We start from the raw sequence: 24,790 nt of genomic DNA, 5'->3' as shown, positions 1-24,790 counted from the left end.
ATGACGAGAGGTAGACGTCAAAGCAAAACATGTATTTCTTTGTTTTAATAATACATATATTTCTTTGTTTTAATAATATTTTTTATTTATTTCTTTTAATATCTTTATTTGTTTTAATAATGCATGTATTTTTAATTTTAATAATACTTTAATTTCTTTGTTTAAAAACACTTATTTCTTAGTTTTAATAATACTTGTATTTTTTTTGATAATACTTGTATTTCTTTGTTTTAATAATACTTGTATTTGTTTTAATAATACTTCTTGTATTTCTTTGTTTTAATCATACGTTTATTTTTGTTTTAACAATACTTTTTTTTGTAATTCTTTTGTTTTAATACATGTATTTCTTTGTTTTAATAATATTTTTTGTTTTAATACATCTATTTCTTTGTTTTAGTAATACTTGTATTTCTTTGTTTTGATAATTGTATGTGTTTTAATACTTGTATTTATTTGTTTTAATAATGCATGTATTTTTTATTTCAATAATGCTTTAATTTCTTTGTTTTAATGATACTTGTATTTGTTTTAATAACACTTTTATTTCTTTGTTTTAATAATACTTTTATTTGTTTTAATAATACTTTTATTTCTTTGTTTTAATACTTGTATTTGTTCTAATAATACTTCTTGTATTTCTTTGTTTTAATACTTTTTTTCTTTGTTTTAATCATACGTTTATTTTTTGGGTTTTAACAATACTTTTATTTGTTTTAATACTACTTGTGTTTCTTTGTTTTAATACTTATTTGTTTTAATACATGTATTTCTTTGTTTTAGTAATACATGTAATTCTTTGTTTTGATATAATTGTATGTGTTTTAATACTTATTTCTTTGTTTTAAAAATACTTGTATTTGTTTTAATACTTGTATTTATTTGTTTTAATAATACTTTTATTTATTTTAATAATACATGTATTTAATACTTGTATTTATTTTTTAATAATACTTTTTAATACTTTTATTTAATTGAGTAATACATGTATTTGTTTTAATAATGCTTTTATTGCTTTGTTTTAATAATACTTTTATTAGTTTTATTAATACTTTTATTGGTTTTAATTAGTTTTAATAGTACTTTTATTTATTTTAATAATACTTATTTCTTGGTTTAAATACTTGTATTTATTTGTTTTAATAATAATTTTATTTGCTTTAATAATGCTTTTATTTGTTTGTTTTATAAATACTTTTAATCATTTTAATAATGTATTTCTTTGTTTTGATAATACTTTTATTTCTTTGTTTTAATAATACTTGTATTTATTTGTTTCAATAATGCTTTTATTTATTTGTTTTAAAAACAAAGACATGCACCTGGGGATAGGTTGATTGGCAACACTAAAAATATTGGCCCTAGTGTGTGAATGTGAGTGTGAATGTTGTCTGTCTATCTGTGTTGGCCCTGCGATGAGGAGGCGACTTGTCCAGGGTATACCCCGCCTTCCGCCCGATTGTAGCTGAGATAGGCGCCAGCGCCCCCCGCGACCCCGAACGGGAATAAGCGGCAGAAAATGGATGGATGGATGGATGTATTAGTTTTATTAATACTTTTATTTATTGGTATTAATCATTTGTTTTAATAGTACTTGTATTTCTTTGTTTTAATACTTTCCCCACGCTCCACACAGGTTATTTTGCAGTCCTCACACTGCTGCACCTTGCCCTGAGGGTCAGGAGCGCGCCGATCTGCACTTTCGGAGCGAGGTGCCATGTTCCCACGCTGGCAGACGTCTTTGAACGCGTCATCCAACAATCGTCCAGGATGCACAGCATCTCCAGCGACCTGCACGCTGAATTTGTGAGGATTTTTTAATTTGCTGCTTGGCATCATTTTAACCCAATTTATAGGAAAACGTATAATAAGTATTGGCTTGGGATCAGCCTGCAAAACTGGACATCTCAAATAGCCGGGAATCGAACTTGTGTCGTCTGCAGATTAGGCAGCAGAGCTTCTATTGTAGGAAATAGAATATGTAGATAATTATTATTACATGGAAATTATTGCAATGTAGTGCCGTTAGTTTTAATGTACAATATAATACAATAATATCAATGTTGTACTCACTTAATTTTTTTCCCCCCAAATAATCTGCAATTGTGTGGAAAAGGTTACATAAAGTCAAATAATGGAATGCATGGCAAAATAATTTCTTCAGTAATGTCAGCGGCAACAGGGTTTGTGGTCCATGATTGTGCTCCATCAATTCTGCCTAGCAACAATAAATTGTTTCTTTTTGTGCGACCAAAAAAAGATTTTTAAACCAATTATTGTATTTCTTTTTTTTTTTTTTTAAATTGCGAACAAAAAGTTTTTGTTGCAGTCCTTTTTTCTGTTAGAAATATATTTTTTTAGGGGGATACTATGCAACTTGATACTTGTGGGCGGGGTTTGCTCAGAGCAATATGTTAGAAGCCTTTTTATTGGTCAGTATGTCTTTGGCCTGTTGGTGGAAATAATCAGCAGCCACGCCTCCATGACTGACCAATGAAATGGCTTTTAACATATTGTTCAGAGGAGACCCCGCCCACAAAAATGAATTTGAGTTGTAACCAAAGTAAGAATTAGTAAAAGAAAACAACAATTTCAACCAAAATAGATATTAGAAACTTAAAAAAACTATTTACACCCAAAATTATTTGCAAACAAAAAAAATACATCTAGTCCCAAAAAACAATTGGTATTAAATAGAAACAAAGATTTGTAACCCCCCAAAAATATTTCTAACCAAAAATATCTTTAACCACAAAAAGTATAATTAACCCCAAAAAAAAGCGATTTCCAACCCCTAAAAACAATTTGTCGTCAAAAATAATCAACAAACTATTTGTAATAAAAAATAAATAAAAAACGATTTACAACCAAAGACTTATTTGACACCCAAAAAATAAAAAATACATTTGCAAAAAAAAAAGTATGTGTAAGCCCCTAAATTATTTCTAACCTCAAAAACAATTTGGAACCAAAAAACTATTTACGACCAAAAGATACATATTCAACCAAAGTGAAACGATTTACAACCAAAAAATATTGTTAATAAAAAAGATTATGCCAAAAAAACAAAAACGATTTGTCGGCACACAAAAAAATTTGAGACCAAAAATGTAACCAAATCTCTCAAATCCGTTTTTGTGTTTTTTTTTTGTGTCATGTGCTTGCATAAAAAGACATTTGTCTTCATACAACTGGCCATCCAAACATGTTATCAGAAGCAGGTTTTGGGATGAGCAGGAACAAGTTGAGGTCCCGGGACACGTGTGCTGTTTGTACTTGATGAATTCTGCCGAGAAACGTAACGTGAACAGCAACAGGAGGTTCTGTGGCACGTTCCTGGGATTGTGCTAACAACTGCTGTGTAGAACAGGAACAGCTTTGTGTGGAACAAGAACAACCTTTGTGTGTAACAGGAGCAGCTTTTTTTTTAACAGGAATAGCTTCAGGGGCGTATGGCGTTGGAAGTCTACCAGGCAAGAAGTACCTCTTGTAACAGGAACAGCTTTGTATGGAAAAGGAACAGCTGCAGGGGTGTTTGTCGTTGGAAGTCTGCCAGGTAACAAGTAGTTCTTGTAACAGGAACAGCTTCGTATGGAAAAGGAACAGCTGCAGGGGTGTTTGTCATTGGAAGTCTGCCAGGTAACAAGTAGTTCTTGTAACAGGAACAGCTTCGTATGGAAAAAGAACAGCTGCAGGGGTGTTTGTCGTTGGAAGTCTGCCAGGTAACAAGTAGTTCTTGTAACAGGAACAGCTTTGTAAAGAATAGGAACAGCTTTGTGTGGCACAGGAACAATTTTGTGTGGAAAAGGAACAGCTTCAAGGGCGTATGTCGTCGGAAGTCTGCCAGGCAACAAGTAGTTCTTGTAACAGGAACAGCTTTGTGTAGAACAGGAACAGCTTTGGGCGGAACACAAACAGCTTTGTGTGGAACGCAAATAGCTTCAGGGGTGTATGTCATTAGAAGTCTGCCTATCAACAAGTAGCTGATGTAAAAGGAACAGCTTTGTGTGGAACATGAACAGCTTTGTGTGTAATAGGAACAGCCTCAGGGACATATGTCGTTGGAAGTCTGCCAGACAACAAGCAGCTCTTGTAACAGGAACAGCTTTGTATGGAACAGGAACAGCTGCAGGGGTGTTTGTCGTTGGAAGTCTGCCAGGTAACAAGTAGTTCTTGTAACAGGAACAGCTTCGTATGGAAAAAGAACAGCTGCAGGGGTGTTTGTCGTTGGAAGTCTGCCAGGTAACAAGTAGTTCTTGTAACAGGAACAGCTTTGTAAAGAATAGGAACAGCTTTGTGTGGCACAGGAACAATTTTGTGTGGAAAAGGAACAGCTTCAAGGGCGTATGTCGTCGGAAGTCTGCCAGGCAACAAGTAGTTCTTGTAACAGGAACAGCTTTGTGTAGAACAGGAACAGCTTTGGGCGGAACACAAACAGCTTTGTGTGAAACGCAAATAGCTTCAGGGGTGTATGTCATTAGAAGTCTGCCTATCAACAAGTAGCTGATGTAAAAGGAACAGCTTTGTGTGGAACATGAACAGCTTTGTGTGTAATAGGAACAGCCTCAGGGACATATGTCGTTGGAAGTCTGCCAGACAACAAGCAGCTCTTGTAACAGGAACAGCTTTGTATGGAACAGGAACAGCTTCAGGGGCGTATGTCATTGGAAGTCTGCCAAGCAACAAGTATGTCCTGTAACAGGAACAACTTTGTGTATAACAGGAAAAACATTTTGTGGAACAGGAACAGCTTCAGGGGCATTTGTCATTGGAAGTCTGCCTAGCAACAAGTATCTCCTGTAACAGGAACAACTTTGTGTATAACAGGAACATTTTTTTTGTGGAAAGGGAACAGTTTCAGGGGCGTATGTTGTTGGAAGTCTGCCTAGTAACAAGTAGCTCATGTAACAGGAACAGTTTTGTGTGGAAAAGGAACAGCTTAAGGGGCCTATATCGTTGTAAGTCTGCAAGGCAACAAGTAGCTCTTGTGACAGGAACAGCTTTTTGTGTGACAGGAACAGTTTTGTGTGGAAAGGGAACAGCTTCAGGGGCGTATGTTGTTGGAAGTCTGCCTAGTAACAAGTAGCTCATGTAACAGGAACAGTTTTGTGTTTAACAGTTACAGCTTCAAGGGTGTATGTTGTTGGAAGTCTGTCAAGCAACAAATAGCTCATGTCACAGGAACAGCTTTGTGTGGAACACGAACAGATTCTGGGTCGTATGTCGTTGGAAGTCTGCCTAGCAACAAGTAGCTCATGTGACAGGAACAGTTTTGTGTGGAACAGGAACAGGTTTGTGTTTAACAGGAACAGCTGCAGGGGTGTATGTCGTTCGAAGTCTGCCAGGCAACAAGTAGCTTCTGTAACAGGAACAACTTTATGTGTAACAGGAACAGTTCTGTGTGGGGAAGGAAAAGCTTCAGGGGCGTATGTTGTTGGAAGTCTGCCTGGCAACAAGTAGTTCTTGTAACAGGAACAGGTTTGTGTGTAACAGGAACAGTTTTGTGTTTAACAGGTATAGCTTCAGGGGCTTTTAGCATTAAAATTCTACTTAGCAATAAGTAGCTCATGTAACAGGAACAGCTTTGTGTGAATCAGGAACAGCTTCAGGGACGTATGTTGTTGGAAGTCTGCCTAGCAACTAAAAGCTCCTGTAACAGGAACTGATGTTTTTGTCTCTAAACCCAGGAGCAGGACTCCTACCCCAGCAGGAAGCAGGCAGGAAAGTGGAAGTGTCACACACACGACATCTTGGCACCAGGAGACAAGAAGAATGCACAAAGTCTGGGAGTGAGTGACACACACACGCACGCACACAAACACACACACACACACGCTCACACACACGTTTTTATATTTGTCACCTCATTAGGACCACCCTTTCTAGATATATAAAAACATATATATTTACAACATTAATAAAACATACATACTATGCAATTATAAAAAAGTTTGTTTTGAAAAATTAGTTAGAATTTCAAAAGAAAAATTTAGAATTTTGGCGGTGTTACAGTAAAAGTGGTCAATTTACGCAACGCAAGTCGAAATTTTACAAGAAAGACTGGATATTTGTGCAATATTAAGATAAAGGTTGGAATTTTACTCAACAGTTGCAGTTTTTAAAAAAAATACTTTAAAATGTGGGCAATTTTATGAAAAGAGTTGTCATTTTCCTCGACAAAAGTCACAATTTTAGAGGAAAACTAATAATAATCGGAATTTAACTTGGCAAAATTATGAAAAAAGTCACCATTTTACTTAAAAATTTTTTTTACTATTTTACAAGAAAAACTGAAAAGTTGCCAATCTTGTGTTTAAAAGACATAATTTTAATTAGACAGAAGTTTCACTTGGGAAACTTATGACACAAGTCATCATTTTACTCAAACAATGTCAGTATTTTACAAGAACAACAAAAAATTTGGCACTACTGTGATAAAAGTCAGAATTTTGTATGACAAATGTCACCATTTTGCATTAAAAAAAAATTATTTTGCATGAAGTAATCATTTTACGAGAAGTTTTACTTGGCCAAATATGACAAAAGTCATAATTTCACTCAAAAAAATTTCACTATTTTACAAGAACAACAAAAAAAATGGCAATTTTGTGTTTAAAAGACATAATTTTTTATGACAAATGTCACCATTTTGCATTAGTAATAATTTTACATAAAGTAATAATTTCACCCGAAGTTTTATTTGGCAAAATTAGGACAACTCATCATTTTACTCAAAAAATGTCACTATTTTACAAGAAAAAAAAAAAAAAAGGGCAATTTTGTGATAAAAGTCAGAATTTTATATGACAAATATCACCATTTTGCATTAACAAGCAATAATTTTACAAAATGTAATAATTTTACAAGAAATTTTACTTGGCTAAATTATGACAAAAGTCATAATTTTACTTAAACAATGTCAGTATTTTACAAGAACAACAACAAAAAATGGCAATTTTGTGATAAAAGACATAATTTTATATGACAAATGTCACCATTTTGCATTGAAAAGTATTAATTTGACGTTAAGTAATAATTTTACGAGAAAATATTGTAATACTACAGAAACAGAAAGAATATGAGAAATTGTTCCCAATTTATTATTGTGAGAAAAACACTGCTTTTATTACAGTATGTCCTTGTATACAATTTGTTATTTTCGAATAATTGTGGTCAAAGGGGGCGCATTTCAAATTCCTACCCACACTTATTACATTTGTTGGCCAAAGAGGGCGCATTTCAAATTCCTACACACACTTGTTACTTCATATGTTGACCAGAGGGGGAGCACTTTAAAAAGCGACACACAGTCAATTTGTAAAATCCCTCCTTTTTTGGACCACCATAATTTTAATAGATTTCACCACCAGGTGCGCTAATGAGACATTTTCTATTGGATGCAATGGTTTTCCGTATTGGGACCAAGATTTATGTCCTACTTGTTCACCCATCCTCATATGGAAGGTACTTTTCCTTGTTGATGTCTCAAGAAGGGTAGAAATACAAGAACACACACACACACACACACACACACACACACACACCAAGTATACATGCAGTACGGCAGCTTCTCTCCCGTGTGCAGAGAGAAGAGCTGACCCAGGTGATCCTCGAGCTTCTGGGGGCCTGGATGGACCCCCTGTTACAGCTGCACCAGAGCATGAGACAGCAGCAGGAAGAGGACCAGGGGCCACACAGCTCCAACGTGGCCCTGGAGATGAGTGACGTCATCCAGGAGCTGAGGGCCGGAGTGTTGAAAATGGCAGACAAGGTCAGCGTCTCACTTTCATTTTCATGACAACATAAAAACACATTTTATTCTTCACAAATGGGAAAGAAACAACAATTTTAAATATATCTATACCAGGGGTCTCAGACAAGCGGCCTGTGGGCCAATTGCGGCCCGCGAGACGTTATTTAGCAGCCCCCACCTTAATATGAAAGTTTAATGCTAGTACGGCCCGCAGGTTTTATATGAATGGCGCTTGACAGCGTCGCGTGCGGAGCTGAAGGAATCTACCAATCACGGTGTGGTATGTGGCTCATTTACGTCACTTGCATGATGCAAGCAGAGAAACGTTTCTTGCCGCTTTTCCACTAGACCCGCACGCTCTCTTCCTCCCTGCCTCCTTCCCTCGCTCGCCCGCTTGCTCGCTCTCTCTCCCCGGGCATCGCTGTAAACAGTACGAGCCGGGTAGACGAACAGCCCAGTTAACTTCCGTAGCACTAGGCCAAATTGCGAAGCGACAATATAAAACTGTGGTGCAGCGGACGCCAGCGCTAATATTCCGACAGAGAGTCGCTGACCGAATAGGACGGGTAACACGTAAGACGTGATGTTAGCCCGTTCGGGGCTAATTGTGTCACCGTAACTGTAAACTCCACGGCGAGCCCCCGATTTTTGTTATTCGGGTCCAAAATGGCTCTTTCAACGTTCTGGGTTGCCTACCCCTGTGTTCGTGGAAAAGCGGCAAATGACTGAAAGCGACAGAAACGTTGCCACGGAGACGGGGGTATACTTTGTTGCTGACTGGAGAAAATGAATTATTATTTTCATTACTTATTGCTCATTTATTTACTTAACTTTCATTTTGTTAATTTATATTTTTATTTTATTTTGTGTTGAAAATAAAAATATTTTCTCGTGGCCCAGCCTCACCTAGACTCTGCATCCAGTGGCCTCCAAGTATATTGCGTTTGAGACCCCTGATCTATACAGAGGTGGCGAGAATGGTACTAAACCAAGAGTGCCGATACTTTACAATAATATGAATCACGTAAAAGTAAAAAGTAATCATCAAAATAATTACTTTTTATATGAAAAACTACTGTTGAGTAACTTCTGATTTTTTTAATAGTTATTTTTTTATGGTACTTGGACTAAAATTGTGCACTGCGATGAGGTGGCAACTTGTCCAGGGTGTACGCCGCGTTCCGCCCGATTGTAACTAAGATAGGCACCACCGCCCCCCCCGTGACCCCAAAGGGAATAAGCGGTAGAAAATGGATGGATAAATATAAACAGAATACAATGATTTGCAAATCATTTTCAACCCATATTCAGTTGAATATGCTACAAAGACAACATATTTGATGTTCAAACTGATGAACTTTTTTTTTTTTTGAAAATAATTATTAACTATAGAATTTGATGTCAGTGACAGGGATAAAAAACTTGGGAAAGGTGGCAATAAATACTGATAAAGTTGAGGAATGCTCATCAAACAATTATTTGGAACATCCCACAGGTGTGCAGGCTAATTGGGAACAGGTGGGTGCCATGATTGGGTATAAAAGTAAGCTTCAATTAAATGCTCAGTAATTCGAACAGTTTTAGAACAACATTTCTCAACGAGCTATTGCAAGGAATTTGGGGATTTTATCATTTACTTTCCGTAAAATCATCAAAAGGTTCAGAGAATCTGGAGAAATCACTGCACGTAAGCGATGATATTACGGACCGTTGATCCCTCAGGCGGTACTGCATCAAAAACCGACATCAGTGTGTAAAGGATATCACCACATTGGCTCAGGAACACTTCATAAAACCACTGTCAGTAACTACAGTTAGTCGCTACGTCTGTAAGTGCAAGTTAAAACTCTGCTATGCAAAGCCAAACCCATTTACAACAACACCCAGAAAAGCCGCCGGCTTCGCTGGGCCCGAGATCATTTAAGATGGACTGATGCAAAGTGGAAAAGTGTTCTGTGGTCTAACGAATCCACATTTCAAATTTTATTTGGAAACTGTGGACGTGGTGTCCTCCGGAACAAAGAGGAAAATAACCATCTGGATTGTTATAGGCGCAAAGTTCAAAAGCCAGCATCTGTGATGATATGGGGGTGTATTAGTGCCCAAGGCATGGGTAACTTACACATCTGTGAAGGCACCATTAATGCTGAAAGGTACATACAGGTTTTGGAACAACATATGTTGTCATCCAAACAACATTATCATGGAAAACGCTGCTTATATCAGCAAAAAAAAAAATGCCAAGCCACGTGTTACAACAGCGTGGCTTCGTAGTAAAAGAGTGCGGGTACTTTCCTGGCCCGCCTGCAGTCCAGACCTGTGTGGCGCATTATGAAGCGTAAAATACGACAGCAGAGACCCCAGACTGTTGAACGACTGAAGCTCTACATAAAACAAGAATGGGAAATAATTCCACTTTGAAAGCTTCAACAATAGGTTTCCTCTAATCCCAAACGTTTATTGAGTGTTGTTAAAAGAAAAGGTGATGTAACACAGTGGTGAACATGCCCTTTCCCAACTACTTTGGCACGTGTTGAAGCCATGAAAATTTAAGTAAATTTTTATTTGCAAAAAAAAAAATTAAAAAATGTATGAGTTTGAAGATCAAATATGTTGTCTTTGTAGTGCATTCAACTGAATATGGGTTGAAAATTATTTGCAAATCATTGTATTCTGTTTATATTTACATCAAACACAATTTCCAAGCTCATATGGAAACGGGGTTTATATATATATATATATATATATATATATATATATATATATATATATATATATATATATATATATATATATATATATATGTGTGTGTACAGTGGGGCAAAAAAGTATTTAGTCAGCCACAGATTGTGCAAGTTATCCCACTTAAAATGATGACAGAGGTCTGTAATTTTCCTCATAGGTACACTTCAACTGTGAGAGACAGAATGTGAAGAAAAAATACAGGAATTCACATTGTAGGAATTTTAAAGAATTTATTTTTAAATTATGGTGGAAAATAAGCATTTGGTCACTTTAAACAAGGAAGATCTCTGGCTCTCTTCTTTAAGAAGCTCTTCTGTCCTCCACTCGTTACCTGTATTAATGGAACCTGTTTTAACTCCTTATCTGAATAAAAGACACCTGTCCACAGCCTCAAACAGTCAGACTCCAAACTCCACTATGGCCAAAGAGCTGTCGAAGGACACCAAGAAAAGAATTGTAGACCTGCACCAGACTGGGAAGAGTGAATCTACAATAGGCAACCAGCTTGGTGTTGAAAAATCAACTGTGGGAGTAATTATCAAAAATTGGAAGACATACAAGACCACTGATAATCTCCCTCGATATGGGGCTCCACGTGAGATCCCATTCCATGGGGTCAAAATGATCATGAGAACAGTAAGCAAAAATACCAGAACCACACGGGGGGACCTGGTGAATGACCTGCAGAGAGCTGGGACCAATGTAACAAAGGTTACCATCGGTAACACACACACATATATATATATATATATATATATATATATATATATATATATATATATATATATATATATATATATATATATATATACAGTGGGGCAAAAAAGTATTTAGTCAGCCATCGATTGTGCAAGTTCTCCCACTTAAAATGATGACAGAGGTCTGTAATTTTCATCATAGGTACACTTCAACTGTGAGAGACAGAATGTGAAAAAAAAATCCAGGAATTCACATCGTAGGAATTTTAAATAATTTATTTGTAAATTATGGTGGAAAATAAGTATTTGGTCAACCATTCAAAGCTCTCACTGATGGAAGGAGGTTTTGGCTCAAAATCTCACGATACATGGCCCCATTCATTCTTTCCTTAACACGGATCAATCGTCCTGTCCCCTTAGCAGAAAAAAGCCCCATAGCATGATGTTTCCACCCCCATGCTTCACAGTAGGTATGGTGTTCTTGGGATTCAACTCAGTATTCTTCTTCCTCCAAACACGGCGAGTTGAGTTCATACCAAAAAGTTCTATTTTGGTTTCATCTGACCACATGACATTCTCCCAGTCCTCTGCTGTATTATCCATGTATCCATTTTGGTTTAAATTGTATAATGGTATAAGACCGTCAGGCTTCCATAGTTTCCTCTGGCTTCTTTAGCTCCTCCCCTTCCTCATTGAGGTGAGTTGTCTACTTTTTTTGTACCCTTAAGGCATCAAGTTTTTTTGTGTTATTTTAACCGCTATTGTGAGCGCTACAAGTGACGGTGTTGGCGCCATTTGTATGAAGCGGCCCTCCTTCGTGTCTCGATTGATTGTTTGAATGATTGAAACTTTTATTAGTAGATTGCAAAGGAGTAGAATACATGATATGAAACAGTACAGTACATATTCCGTACAATTGACCACTAAATGGTAACACCCGCGTACGTTTTTCAACTTGTTTAAGTCGGGGTCCACGTTAATCAGTTCATGTAGTGTGACCATCACGCAGCCGGTGTGCTGTTGGTGAAAAGTACGTGTTCTATGTGTAGAGAGCAAGGAGTCACAATGAAAGTCATTTTTATTTCACTTTTAGCTATTTATAATACTGTAAATGTGCATGCTGTCTTGCTTTTATTTAATTCCTTCCCTTGGTAGTTCTTCACTATGGCCGCTAGTCGGCAGTGTTTACCTTTTGCATCTTATATTGAGTCAATGCTGTATAATGATGGAGTGTAGTGAACCCTTGTGTAATGTTCATATTGTTGTAACTCAGCCAGCGTTTGTGGGTCTGATGGACCCGTTGCATTTTGTGGCTTTTAATGCCTCACAATTAAAACACTTTTATGTTAGAATACTGAACAGATGTTTACCTTATGCTAGTGCTGGGCGATATGGCCTTTTTTAAATATCGCAATATTTTAAGGCCATACTCAATACACGATATATATCTCGATATTTTGCCTTAGCCTTGAATCAACGCTTGATGCATATAATCACAGCAGTATGATGACTCTATGTGTCTACATTCAAACATTCTTCTTCATACTGCATTAGTATATGCTCATTTTAAACTTTCATGCGGAGAAGGAAATCAAAACTAAAAAAAAAATCACTATTTATTTCATACGGTGTTGATCTGGAAATGTTTGCCTCGGCATTTTGATGGTGTGGACGTGTTGCACTGAACGGAGATGTTGACATGCGGAGTAAGCACTCTTCATTCTCTAGCAGGTGACTTTTCAAATGATGCTACATATTAGCGGTAATGCTACTTTTTATAGCAACGCTTGTGACCACACTTGACAAATTACGGTTGTCTGTTTGACATATTCCCACTTGAAGCCAAACCCCCTGCTGTTTTTTTGAGGGAAATAATTATTCCTTCATTTGTTACCACATTCGCACCTTCTCCCTCTCTCGTATTACCACTCGCACGGTTTCGCTAGCATCACAGCTAACGTTACCCATGCTGCTATCTCTGTCGTGACAGTATGTGACGTATGTAAGAAGGTGCGCTTGCTGTCTGTGAGAAGGAGAGACAAGAAAGAGTGAGAAGAGAAGAATACTGAGTTGCATCCCAAGAACACCATAACTACTGTGAAGCATGGGGGTGGAAACATCATGCTTTGGGGCTGTTTTTCTGCTAAGGGGACAGGACGATTGATCCGTGTTAAGGAAAGAATGAATGGGGCCATGTATCGTGAGATTTTGAGCCAAAACCTCCTTCCATCAGTGAGAGCTTTGAATGGTTGACCAAATACTTATTTTCCACCATAATATGATGAAAATTACAGACCTCTGTCATCATTTTAAGTGGGAGAACTTGCACAATCGGTAGCTGACTAAATACTTTTTTCCCCACTGTATATCATACAGTGAACACCGGACTAATGATTATGTTAGACAGCTGGCGAACAGGAACTTCTACTCTCAAAAGTTAAACGTCCCAAGCTGACCTGGTTTGGCCATGTAAAAAGACACACCTCCCTGTCAAAGACCATCCTGTAGGGAACAGTAGAGGGGATGGGGGGATGAAACAGGCAGAGACTTTGGACTGGACTCTTGCGACTGTGTTGGATCCATTATGGATTGAACTTTCACAGTATCATGTTAGACCCGCTCGACATCCATTGCTTTCCTCCTCTCCAAGGTTCTCATAGTCATCATTGTCACCGACGTCCCACTGGGTGTGAGTTTTCCTTGCCCTTATGTGGGCCTACCGAGGATGTCGTAGTGGTTTGTGCAGCCCTTTGAGACACTAGTGATTTAGGGCTATATAAGTAAACATTGATTGATTGATTGAGAAAGGTCTGAATGGACAACATCAAAGAATGGACTGGCTGCAGCTTCCAAACCCTGCTACGAACAGCAGAAGATTGTGAGCGCTGGAGATCCCGGACTGCCCAGGCATCCACCATGACACCCCTACGGCCTCCTAGGTCATGGGATGAGTGAAAGTGAGTGAGTGAGCACCTCGTCCTGTCGAGGCCGTGTGTGTGTGTGTTTGTTTGTTTTACACAGAACATCAATTTCCACACTTCTATTAGCCCCAGGTCCGTTGGACCAGGACATCTTATATGTGATAGAAATGTGTATGGTGTGTGGTTATTAAATATGTATTCTGATATGTTCTTCACAGAAAATGAGCCAAAGTCAGTGAGTCTCAGTTTGAAAAATTCATACATTTTATAATTTTTCTTTTAAAGGTCTACAGACCGGGGTGGTGGTTCCTCTCTTTAAGAAGGGGGACCGGAGGGTGTGTTCCAACTATCGTGGGATCACACTCCTCAGCCTTCCCGGTAAGGTTTATTCAGGTGTACTGGAGAGGAGGCTACGCCGGATAGTCGAACCTCGGATTCAGGAGGAACAGTGTGGTTTTCGTCCTGGTCGTGGAACTGTGGACCAGCTCTATACTCTCGGCAGGGTTCTTGAGGGTGCATGGGAGTTTGCCCAACCAGTCTACATGTGCTTTGTGGACTTGGAGAAGGCATTCGACCGTGTCCCTCGGGAAGTCCTGTGGGGAGTGCTCAGAGAGTATGGAGGACCGGACTGTCTTATTGTGGCGGTCCGCTCCCTGTACGATCAGTGTCAGAGCTTGGTCCGCATTGCCGGCAGTAAGTCGAACACATTTCCAGTGAGGGTTGGACTCCGCCAAGGCTGTCCTTTGTCACCCATTCTGTTCATAACTTTTATGGACAGAATTTCTAGGCGCAGTCAAGGCGTTGAGGGGTTCCGGGTTGGTGACCGCAGGATTAGGTATCTGCTTTTTGCAGATGATGTGGTCCTGATGGCTTCATCTGGCCGGGATCTTCAGCTCTCACTGGATCGGTTCGCAGCCGAGTGTGAAGCGACCGGAATGAGAATCAGCACCTCCAAGTCCGAGTCCATGGTTCTCGCCCGGAAAAGGGTGGAATGCCATCTCCGGGTTGGGGAGGAGACCCTGCCCCAAGTGGAGGAGTTCAAGTACCTAGGAGTCTTGTTCACGAGTGAGGGAAGAGTGGATCGTGAGATCGACAGGCGGATCGGTGCGGCGTCTTCAGTAATGCGGACGTTGTACCGATCTGTTGTGGTGAAGAAGGAGCTGAGCCGGAAGGCAAAGCTCTCAATTTACTGGTCGATCTACGTTCCCATCCTCACCTATGGTCATGAGCTTTGGGTCATGACTGAAAGGATAAGATCACGGGTACAATCGGCCCAAATGAGTTTCCTCCGCCGGGTGGCGGGGCTCTCCCTTAGAGATAGGGTGAGAAGCTCTGCCATCCGGGAGGAACTCAAAGTAAAGCCGCTGCTCCTCCACATCGAGAGGAGCCAGATGAGGTGGTTCGGGCATCTGGTCAGGATGCCACCCGAACGCTTCCCTAGGGAGGTGTTTAGGGCACGTCCAACCGGTAGGAGGCCACGGGGAAGACCCAGGACACGTTGGGAAGACTATGTCTCCCGGCTGGCCTGGGAACGCCTCGGGATCCCCCGGGAAGAGCTAGACGAAGTGGCTGGGGAAAGGGAAGTCTGGGCTTCCCTGCTTAGGCTGTTGCCCCCACGACCCGACCTCGGATAAGCGGAAGAAGATGGATGGAGGTCTACTGAAAGCCAGTACTACCCAACACGCAGTCTGATAGTTTATTTATCAATGATGAAATATTAACATTCCAACACATGACAATACGGCCTTTTTAGTTTACTAAATTACAATTTTAAATTTCCCGGGAGTTTCGTCTTGGAAACGTCGAGTAATGTTGACGTGTACGCAGGACGTCACGGGTTTTCAGGAAGTATGAGCGCTACGCACACACACAGCTAAAAGTCGTCTGCTTTAACGGCATAATTACACAGTATTTTGGACATCTGTGTTGCTGAATCTTTTGCAATTTGTTCAATTAATATTGGAGAAGTCAAAGTAGAAAGATGGAGTTGGGAAGCTTTAGCCTTTAGCCACACAAACACATGGTGATTCCTTGTTTAAAATTCCCGGAGCTGAAACTTTACTATGGATCACAGCGAACATGGATCCCAACCGAATGTCAACCAGCAGGTTTCGGTGAGAAAATTGTGGTTAAAAAGTCGCCTCTTACCGGATATCAGCTGAGCTGCCGTCGACACTCCTGTGACATTGGTGTCAAGACACCCGTGGACAACTATTAAACTCACTAAAACACTAGCAACAGAATAGAAAGATAAGGGATTTCCCCGAATTATCCTAGTAAATGTGTCTAAAAACTTCGTCCCAATGCTATCGCGTTTTTTTTTTTTTTTTTTTTTGTAGTCCGTCGCTATCAATATCCTGAAACACAAATCTTTCATCCTCGCTCAAATTAATGGGGAAATTGTCTGTTTTTGTTGGAGGCTCCCATTAAAATCAACGTGAATATGCGAGGAGCCGTCAACATGTGACGTCATCGTCTGCGACTTCCGGTAAAGACGTGGCTTTTTCAGGAAGTAACATTTTATCGTGGATGTTCTCTACTAAATCCTTTCAGCAAAAATATGGCAAAATTGCGAAATGATCAAGTATGACACATAGAATGGACCTGCTATCCCCGTTTAAGTAAGAAAATCTCATTTCAGTAGGCCTTTAATAAAAAATGAAAACGGGTCCCACAGACCCGAACGCCACGCTTGTACTGCTCAGGAGTCATAGAGGAGTTTGTGATTTTTACTTCATTTTTAGAATTAAATAGAATAGAATAGAATGGACTTTATTGCCATTATATTTGCATATAACGAGATTAAAGACTCCGACTTAAGGTGCGGTTGTGGGAACAAATATGGGGTGAAATAAATAACACAAGAGGTAATAAAGGAAAAAACTAACAATTGAATTAAACAGACTACTATCTAATTGAAAAAATAAGCAATCCTGTACAATATACAAAACACTATAGAAATACCAAATATTGTACAAGATACAGAACAAGACAAGAGTACCGAAATAATAAATAACAATCAGTGTCAGACGTATTGCACTGGAAGGGTAGTATTAGGGCAGGATATTGTACAGGGGGGAATATTATTATTATTATAAGTTAGAGTTCAACATGGTGACAGCTTTGGGAAAAAAGCTGTCTCTGAGGCTGTTTGTCCTGGCTCTGATGCACCTGTAGCGCCTGCCTGATGGTAGCAAGTCGAACAGGTGGAAGCCAGGGTGTGTGCTGTCCTTGGTATTGTTTTTTGCTCTGTTGAGGCAACGGGAGTTGTGTAAATCCTTCAGGGAAGGCAGGGGACATTTTTTGTGCAGACTTTATGACCCTCTGAATCGCCTGTTGGTCTGCTTCAGTGCAGCTGGCGTACCACGCTGTAATGCAGTACGTCAGCAGGCTCTCGACAGCCAAGCGATAGAAGGTCACCATTAGCTGCCTCTTGAGTCTGTTCTTCCTCAGCACCCTCAGGAAGTCAAGTCTCCGCTGGGCCTTCCGGATGACCGCAGTTGTATTTTGGGTCCAGGACAGGTCAGCAGATATGAGGGTGCCGAGGAACTTGTAGGATAACACCCTTTAGTTTTATTTAATAGTAACACTGTCTGAGGCTCAGCCAATCAGCATCCATGATACTGAACAGCATGCTCTGGTTGGTTTGAGGCCAATACTGCTATTGCAGTTGGTATTTTTAGTTCATTTAGCCATTTTTTATGCTTGAAAATGCTTAATTTAGCACCAAGTATTTGTACAATATACTTGGAAAAAATCAAAATATCTAGAAGAGCTGTAGAATCAAATTTAAATCTTATTTCAAACTCTTTGGAATTTCTTTTAAAATTTTTGTTCTGGAAAATCTAGAAGGATAAATGATTTGTCTTTGTTAGAAATATAGCTTGGTCCAATGTGTTATATATTCTAACAAAGATTGGATTTTAACCTTTTTAAAACATGTCATCAAAATTCTAAAAGGAATCCTAATCAGGAAAAATTACTAATTATGTTCCATAAATTATTGTTTTTTATTTTTTCAAAAAGATTCGAATTAGCTAGTTTTTCTCTTCATTTTTTTCGGTTGAATTTTGAATTTTAAAGAGTCAAAATTGAAGATAAACTATGTTTCAAAATTTACTTCAAATTTTTTTCGTGTTATCTCCCCTTTTAAATCGTTGAATTAATTGTTTTTTTCATCATTTATTCTCTACAAAAAACCTTCCGTAAAAGGAAAAGAAATGTACGACGGAATAACAGACAGTAATACCCATATATATATATATATATATATATATATATATATATATTTATTTATTAAAGGTAAATTGAGCAAATTGGCTATTTCTAACAATTTATTTAAGTGTGTATCAAACTGGTAGCCCTTCGCATCAATCAGTACCCAAAAAGTAGCTCCTCCCACTCCTTTTTGTGTCTACTAGTCAGACAGCAAACGCACAAACTTACACACGGCACATTCTGTCACGTCATGCGTCACATACGTATGCGCCCTCGTGGAGCGGAGAGGTAGCAGACTGGGTAACGTTAGCTGTGATGCTAGCGAAGCCGTGCGAGTGGTAATACGGGAGGGAGAAGGTGGGAATGAAAGAAAAATGAATCCCCAAGAAAAACAGCACGGGGGTCCATCGTTTGGCGGTGGTTCGGCTTCAAGCGGGAAGATGTCAAACAGACAACTTTAATTTGTCGAGTGGGGGGAACAAGCGTTGTTACAAAAAGTAGCACTACTGCTAATATGTAGCATCATTTGAAAAGTCAGCTGCTAATAACTGTTTGATAAATACAGTTTTGGTGTATTGACTTTGTTGTGATTTCCTTCTCTGCATGAAAGTTTAAAATGAGCAAATATTAATGCAGAATGAACAAGAATGTTTTAATGTAGACACATGGCTACCAAAGTAATCAAAAAGGTCAACCAAAGAACGAGATTCCTCTACATAATCTCTCTGGTCAACAAAAGCAGCTTGAAGATTCTAGTGGGAACTCTCATTCAACCCTTTTTCGATTACGCTTGCACATCCTGGTACCCCAGCACCTCCACCCCAGATCACACCTCAATCCTACCCACTTCTCCAAAGTGGGCAGGCTCAGGGTGGAGGACAGAGTAAAACAACTTGCACTGAGCCTAGTCTATAAAATCCGCTACACCTCCCTGATACCGAAGTACATGTCAAACTACTTCCTTAACGTAAATGACCGCCATAACCACAACACCAGGGGGAGCTCCACAAACCACGTTAAACCCAGATTTCGATCTAACAAAGATCTTAACTCATTCTCTTTCTATGCCACATGTATGTGGAATGCACTCCTAACAGGTGTAAAAGTAAGTGCATCTCTATATTCCTTCAAAACCGCACTAAAACAACACCTCCAGGCAACTTCAACCCTTTACTAATACCCTCCTACATTCACATCCCTGGATTGTAAATAACCTAATGTAAATAATCAAATGTATTTCTAATGTATATACTTGTTCTTATGCTATCTGAACTCACTATGTTCTCTGCTGGCTGTACATATCCTACTAAATAAGACCTACACTGTTTCAATGTCCATTTCTCTGTTGATGACTGAAGTACTGATATCAACCAAAGCTCCTCATCTCACCCCCCGGATTGTAAATAATGTAAATAATTCAATGTACATACTATGATGATTAACTTGTGTGATGACTGTATTATGTTGATAGTATATATTTGTACCATGAATTGATTAACGTGGAACCCGACTTAAACAAGTTGGAAAACTTATTCGGGTGTTACCATTTAGTGGTCAATTGTACGGAATATGTACTGTACTGTGCAATCTACTAATAAAAGTTTCAATCAATCAATCAACATAGAATCATCATACTGCTGTGATCATATGTATCAAGTGTTAATTTAAGGCTAAGGCAAACTATCAAGATCAGGGGTGCCCACACTTTTTCTGCAGGCGAGCTACTTTTCAATTGACCAACTCGAGGGGATCTACCTCATTTATATTTATTTATTTATGAAAGAGACATTTTTGTAAACAAGTTAATTGTGTTTAATGATAATACAAGCATGTGTAACACATATAGATGTCTTTCTTTCACGAAGACAAGAATATAAGTTGGTGTATTACCTGATTCTGATGACTTGCATTGATTGGAATCAGACAGTAATGATGATAACGCCCACATTTTCAAATGGAGGAGAAAAAAAGTTGTCCTTTCTGTACAATACCACATGAAAGTGGTTGGTTTTTGGCATCTAATTCATCCAGCTTCCATACACTTTACAAGAAAAACATTGGCGGTAAATTCCGTAGCTTGCTTGATTGACATTCACGGCACCCGAGGGTCTTGTGAGATGACGCTGGCTGCTGCCAGTTCATTTTTATGAAAAAATGACAGAGAGGAAGGCGAGAAACACTTTTTATTTCAACAGACTTTCGTGCCGTCCCTTCCGTCAAAACTCTAAAGGCCGACTGCACATTTCCTATCTTCACAATAAAAGCCCTGCTTCATGCTGCCTGCGCTAACAAAATAAGAGTCTCGGAAAGCTGGCGTGCACAAGTGATGTGCACGCCAGCTTTCTGAGGGATCGCTTGTGCACGCCAGTTTTCCGAGACTCTGTATTTAGTTAGCGCAGGCAGCATGAAGCAGGGCTTTTATTGTGAAGATAGGAAATGTGCAGTCAGCCTTTAGAGTTTTGACGGAAGGTACGGCGCGAGAGTCTGTTGAAATAAAAAGTGTTTCTCGCCTTCCTCTCGGTCATATTTTCATAATAATGATCTTGCAGCAGCCAGCGTCATCTCACAAGACCCTCCAGTACCGTGAATGTCATTTAAGTGACGTCTTGGTGAAGATTGATGATCCCTAATTTTTAGGTCTATTTTTTTTAAAAGCCTGGCTGGAGATCGACTGACACACCCCCCGCGGTCGACTGGTAGCTCGCGATCGACGTAATGGGCACCCCTGATCAAGATATATATTGTGTATCGCGATATGGCCTTAAAATACCGAAATATTAAAAAAAGGCCATATCGCCCAGCTGTAATCTGAACCAAAGGTTACTAACCTGCACAAGTTAGTCTTAACATGAAACATCTTCCTGCCAAATAAAATACTGTTTGCTTGTCTCCAGATGAAGCTTCTAGGCGTGCTCAGTGGCAACACAGTAGCTCCCGCCCCCCCGGAGGGAGCACTCCATTTGTCGGCCTCCAACAAGAGAGGAGCAGCTAGCCCCGTGGACCACAACGAACTGCTCCACTGCCTCCGCCGTGACTCGGACAAGGTGAAGAATTACCTTCGCATCCTGCAGTGCTCCATGCTGCCAGGACTGGAATGTTAAGTGGTTCGCTCATCTCACTCGTTAGCTACTCAGCCGTGTAGGCAAATATAATAAACACAAATACAAGCTTGTGTTTTGCTACTCTCTTATGAAGGTGAATGCAACACAGGAGATTTTCATTTTGCCTGTATTTAAGCAGGTAAAATCCCATTGAGATCAGACGATGACGTCACAAGGGTGAGGGCTCCTCACATCCTCACATTATAATGGGAGCCTCCAGCAGCAAGAGCTATTCGGACCGAGAAAACGACAATTTCCCCATTAATTTGAGCGTGGATGAAAGATTCGTGGATGATGATATTGTTAGCGAAGGACTAGAAAAAATAATGATAATGTGAGCGTTTCAGATGTAATTAGACACATTTACTAGGATAATTCTGGAAGATCCCTTATCTGCTTATTGTTTTAATAGTGTTTTAGTGAGATTGTGAAGACATACCTGGAGGTCGGATGGCTGCGGTGAACATGCAGTGTCTCAGAGAGAAGCCAAGCTCACAGCTGCCTCTTAAACAGCTACTGCAGGGGGACGAATAATCCAATGATGTCTCCGGTAAGATATATGTCACAATTTTCCCATCCAAAAACATGCTGGTTGACGTAGAGAAACATGTTGGCTTGACCGCTCTGTGTTAAAAACAAAGAAACACCGACTGTGTCTTGGTGCTAAAGACAGCTGCAATACACCGCTTTCCACCATCAGCATTCTTCCTTATAGTCCCCATTATTAATTGAACAAATTGCAAAAGACTCAGCAACACAGATGTCCAAATTACTGTGTAATTATGCGATGAAAAGAGACGACTTTTAGCCGTAACTGGTGCTGAGCTAATATTTCCTGACAGTCCGTGACGTCACGCACACGCGTCATCATTCCGCGACGTTTTCAACGAGGAACTCCGCGGGAAATTTAAAATGGCAATTTAGTGAACTCAACCGGCCGTATTGGCATGTGTTGCAATGTTAATATTTCGTCATTGATTTATAAACTTTCAGACTGCGTGGTCGGTAGTAGTGGCTTTCAGTAGGCCTTTAAAAACAGTAAACAACACATAAAACATCAAATTTACAACATTAAAACTTGCTCACCTAAAATGTGCATACAGACAAGGTAGACTGCAGTCCTTTCACAGAAGCTTTAAACTCATTTAATGTAGAAAGCGTTTGAAGTTGAAGTTTTGATTGTGGGTTATTCCAAGCCTTCCGTGCTGAAAACCTAAAAGCTTTCTTGCCCAGTTCAGTTCTTATTTTGGGGGCGACAAATTGCAGAACATTTATTATACAAAGTTTGTGACTTCTTTGTTTCTTTGTTAAAAGACAAGATAGACAAAATGGAGTGATACCCAGAATGGTTTTGTAGATGAACACATACCAATGATTGAGGTGTCGAGCACATAAAGACGTTCAGTTAACCATTGAGTATAACCATACTTGCCAACCCTCCCGGATTTTCCAGGGGACTCCCGAAATTCACCGCCTCTCCCTAAATCCTCCCGGAACAAATTTTCTCCAGAAAATCTCCCAAAATTCAAGCGGAGCTTGAGGCCACGCCCCCCAACATTGAGTCGGACCAGACTCAATGTTGTGACCCTCTTAAACAGGACAATACTGCCACCTACTGTACATTGAATAGAATGTAATATATATTCTACATTTAAGTGCAGTCAAGGAACATGCATTAGGGACTCTGTTGTTCTGAAGCCCACAGTAAAGAGACGTAACTTCATTACGTCGCCTGGTTATTGACTCCAACCCAATTTATTACACCGTCGACGGGCAAAATGAAGAAATACGCTTGCAAGATCCAGAACGATTAAAAACAAGAATTTGAGTTTATCCAGGAAAGTTCGAAGGGGAAGGGGTTTGTTGCCTGTAAATTTTGTAGAACAGACTTCTCCATTGAACACGGTGAACGGATATACTCAGCCATGAACGGTCAGCAAAGCACAAAGCGTCCGCAGCGCAGCATCGTTCACAACCCAGTATTATGGCCCACCTCGCAAAATGGAGACCCGATGGTGTATCTTAAGCTGAGACAAAGATGGTGGCTATGCTGATAGCTGGAAGCAACATCCCGTTCTCATTTGCGGATGTCTACAACAAATCCGTGAAGGGATCGCTCGCCAATACGCAAATGGCAGAACAAAGGTTACTCAAATAGTGAAAGGTAAGAGTTGTTGTTGTTTTTTTTTAGTAACAAGCAAGCACATTACAGTTAGTAGAACAACTGTGTTTTTATTACTGTGCATTTGATAAGTGCTGTCGGAAATTCAACTATTTATTTTATCTATATATGTAATAACATAAATATATACAGCTAGAATTCACTGAAAGTCAAGTATTTCATACATATGTGTTTATATATATATTAGGGGTGGGCAAATTAATGCGTTAATTACGAGTTAACTCATCAATCTATTAACGCCGACAATTATTTTATCGCACATTTGCTTATGTTGTTTACATGCTTTTATTTTGTTAACGCCCTTTCTTAACAAGATGGCGTCGCCCGGATGTGCTTCGACGTCGAGGGGCTCTTGGTAAAGATGGAACATTTGGCAAAAATACCGGACAATTCTGCAAATTTCATGGCTGGCTTACAGCGTGGTCACTCCGGGATCACTTACGACCGCCAGACAATTCTGAATGTGGATAGATCGGGCCGTTTTGGACTGAATGACGCGTGCTTGCTAGACCGGCTAGCTAGCATGGGAATACTTTGCCGGCTACATCCAGCGGCCTGTGAAGCAGCGGAGTATATGTGTTGTCTGTCTATTTATGAATAATGCAGACGAGGAGTGTTGGCTGAGTTCTTAACGTTTGTTTTCAGAGCGTGCATATCACAACATACAAGATGCCGTCAAGGCGACACACAACCTATACCAGGCTACCGCGCATGCTCCTCACTCCTGTTGCATGCTGGGTAGGGTAGTTCTTTTTTTCACTGGTTCATAACATCACAATATAGTACCATGTATATGATGCGTTCAGTTTATCAAAGCACCAAGCAAACAATCGGAAAATTCCCATCATATCAATTCCTAGATATGGTCATAATTATTTTAAGTGCACTACGCATAATAAACACAACATTATTAATATTGATACTACGGATCATTTGATCAAAAATTCCCTAAAACAGCCCACTACCTATAATATAGGTTTTTTAAACATAAGATCCCTGATAAAAAAAAATGTTCCTGCTGTTACCTCAGAAATTGCCTGTTCAGATGTTATGATTGTGGCTCAGAGATTTGTATGTAGATTATATTTATTTTCCATAACAAACAGGATAACTTAAATACCCTGGCAGTGGCAATAAGCTTAAATGTTTGTATTTACATTTTTTGAGTTGAT

At 39.3% G+C, this 24,790-nt stretch overlaps 1 protein-coding gene across 1 annotated transcript; it reads left to right on the top strand.

The window, feature by feature from the left end:
- On the top strand, positions 1-21,632 carry LOC133563740 (prolactin-like). The gene is made up of 5 exons (XM_061918038.1): positions 1-10; positions 1,637-1,806; positions 5,688-5,789; positions 7,586-7,771; positions 21,230-21,632. The coding sequence occupies exons 1-5, from the start codon at positions 1-3 to the stop codon at positions 21,434-21,436; spliced, it is 675 nt and encodes a 224-aa protein (XP_061774022.1). The 3' UTR covers positions 21,437-21,632.
- The last annotated feature ends 3,158 nt before the right edge of the window (positions 21,633-24,790 follow it).

This window comes from Nerophis ophidion, linkage group LG12 (genome assembly GCF_033978795.1).
Source record: "Nerophis ophidion isolate RoL-2023_Sa linkage group LG12, RoL_Noph_v1.0, whole genome shotgun sequence".
NCBI classification, from domain to species: domain Eukaryota; kingdom Metazoa; phylum Chordata; class Actinopteri; order Syngnathiformes; family Syngnathidae; genus Nerophis; species Nerophis ophidion.
The sequence above is the reverse complement of the archived record's forward strand: the minus strand, read 5'-3'. Positions and strand labels throughout refer to the sequence as shown.

What these genes read in the sequence shown, in the direction of transcription:
- LOC133563740 (XM_061918038.1), top strand. An exon ending in GCGACCTGCACGCTGAATTT is followed by an intron (nt 1,807 to 5,687) that starts GTGAGGATTTTT and finishes CTCTAAACCCAG; the next exon opens with GAGCAGGACTCCTACCCCAG. An exon ending in TGTTGAAAATGGCAGACAAG is followed by an intron (nt 7,772 to 21,229) that starts GTCAGCGTCTCA and finishes GCTTGTCTCCAG; the next exon opens with ATGAAGCTTCTAGGCGTGCT.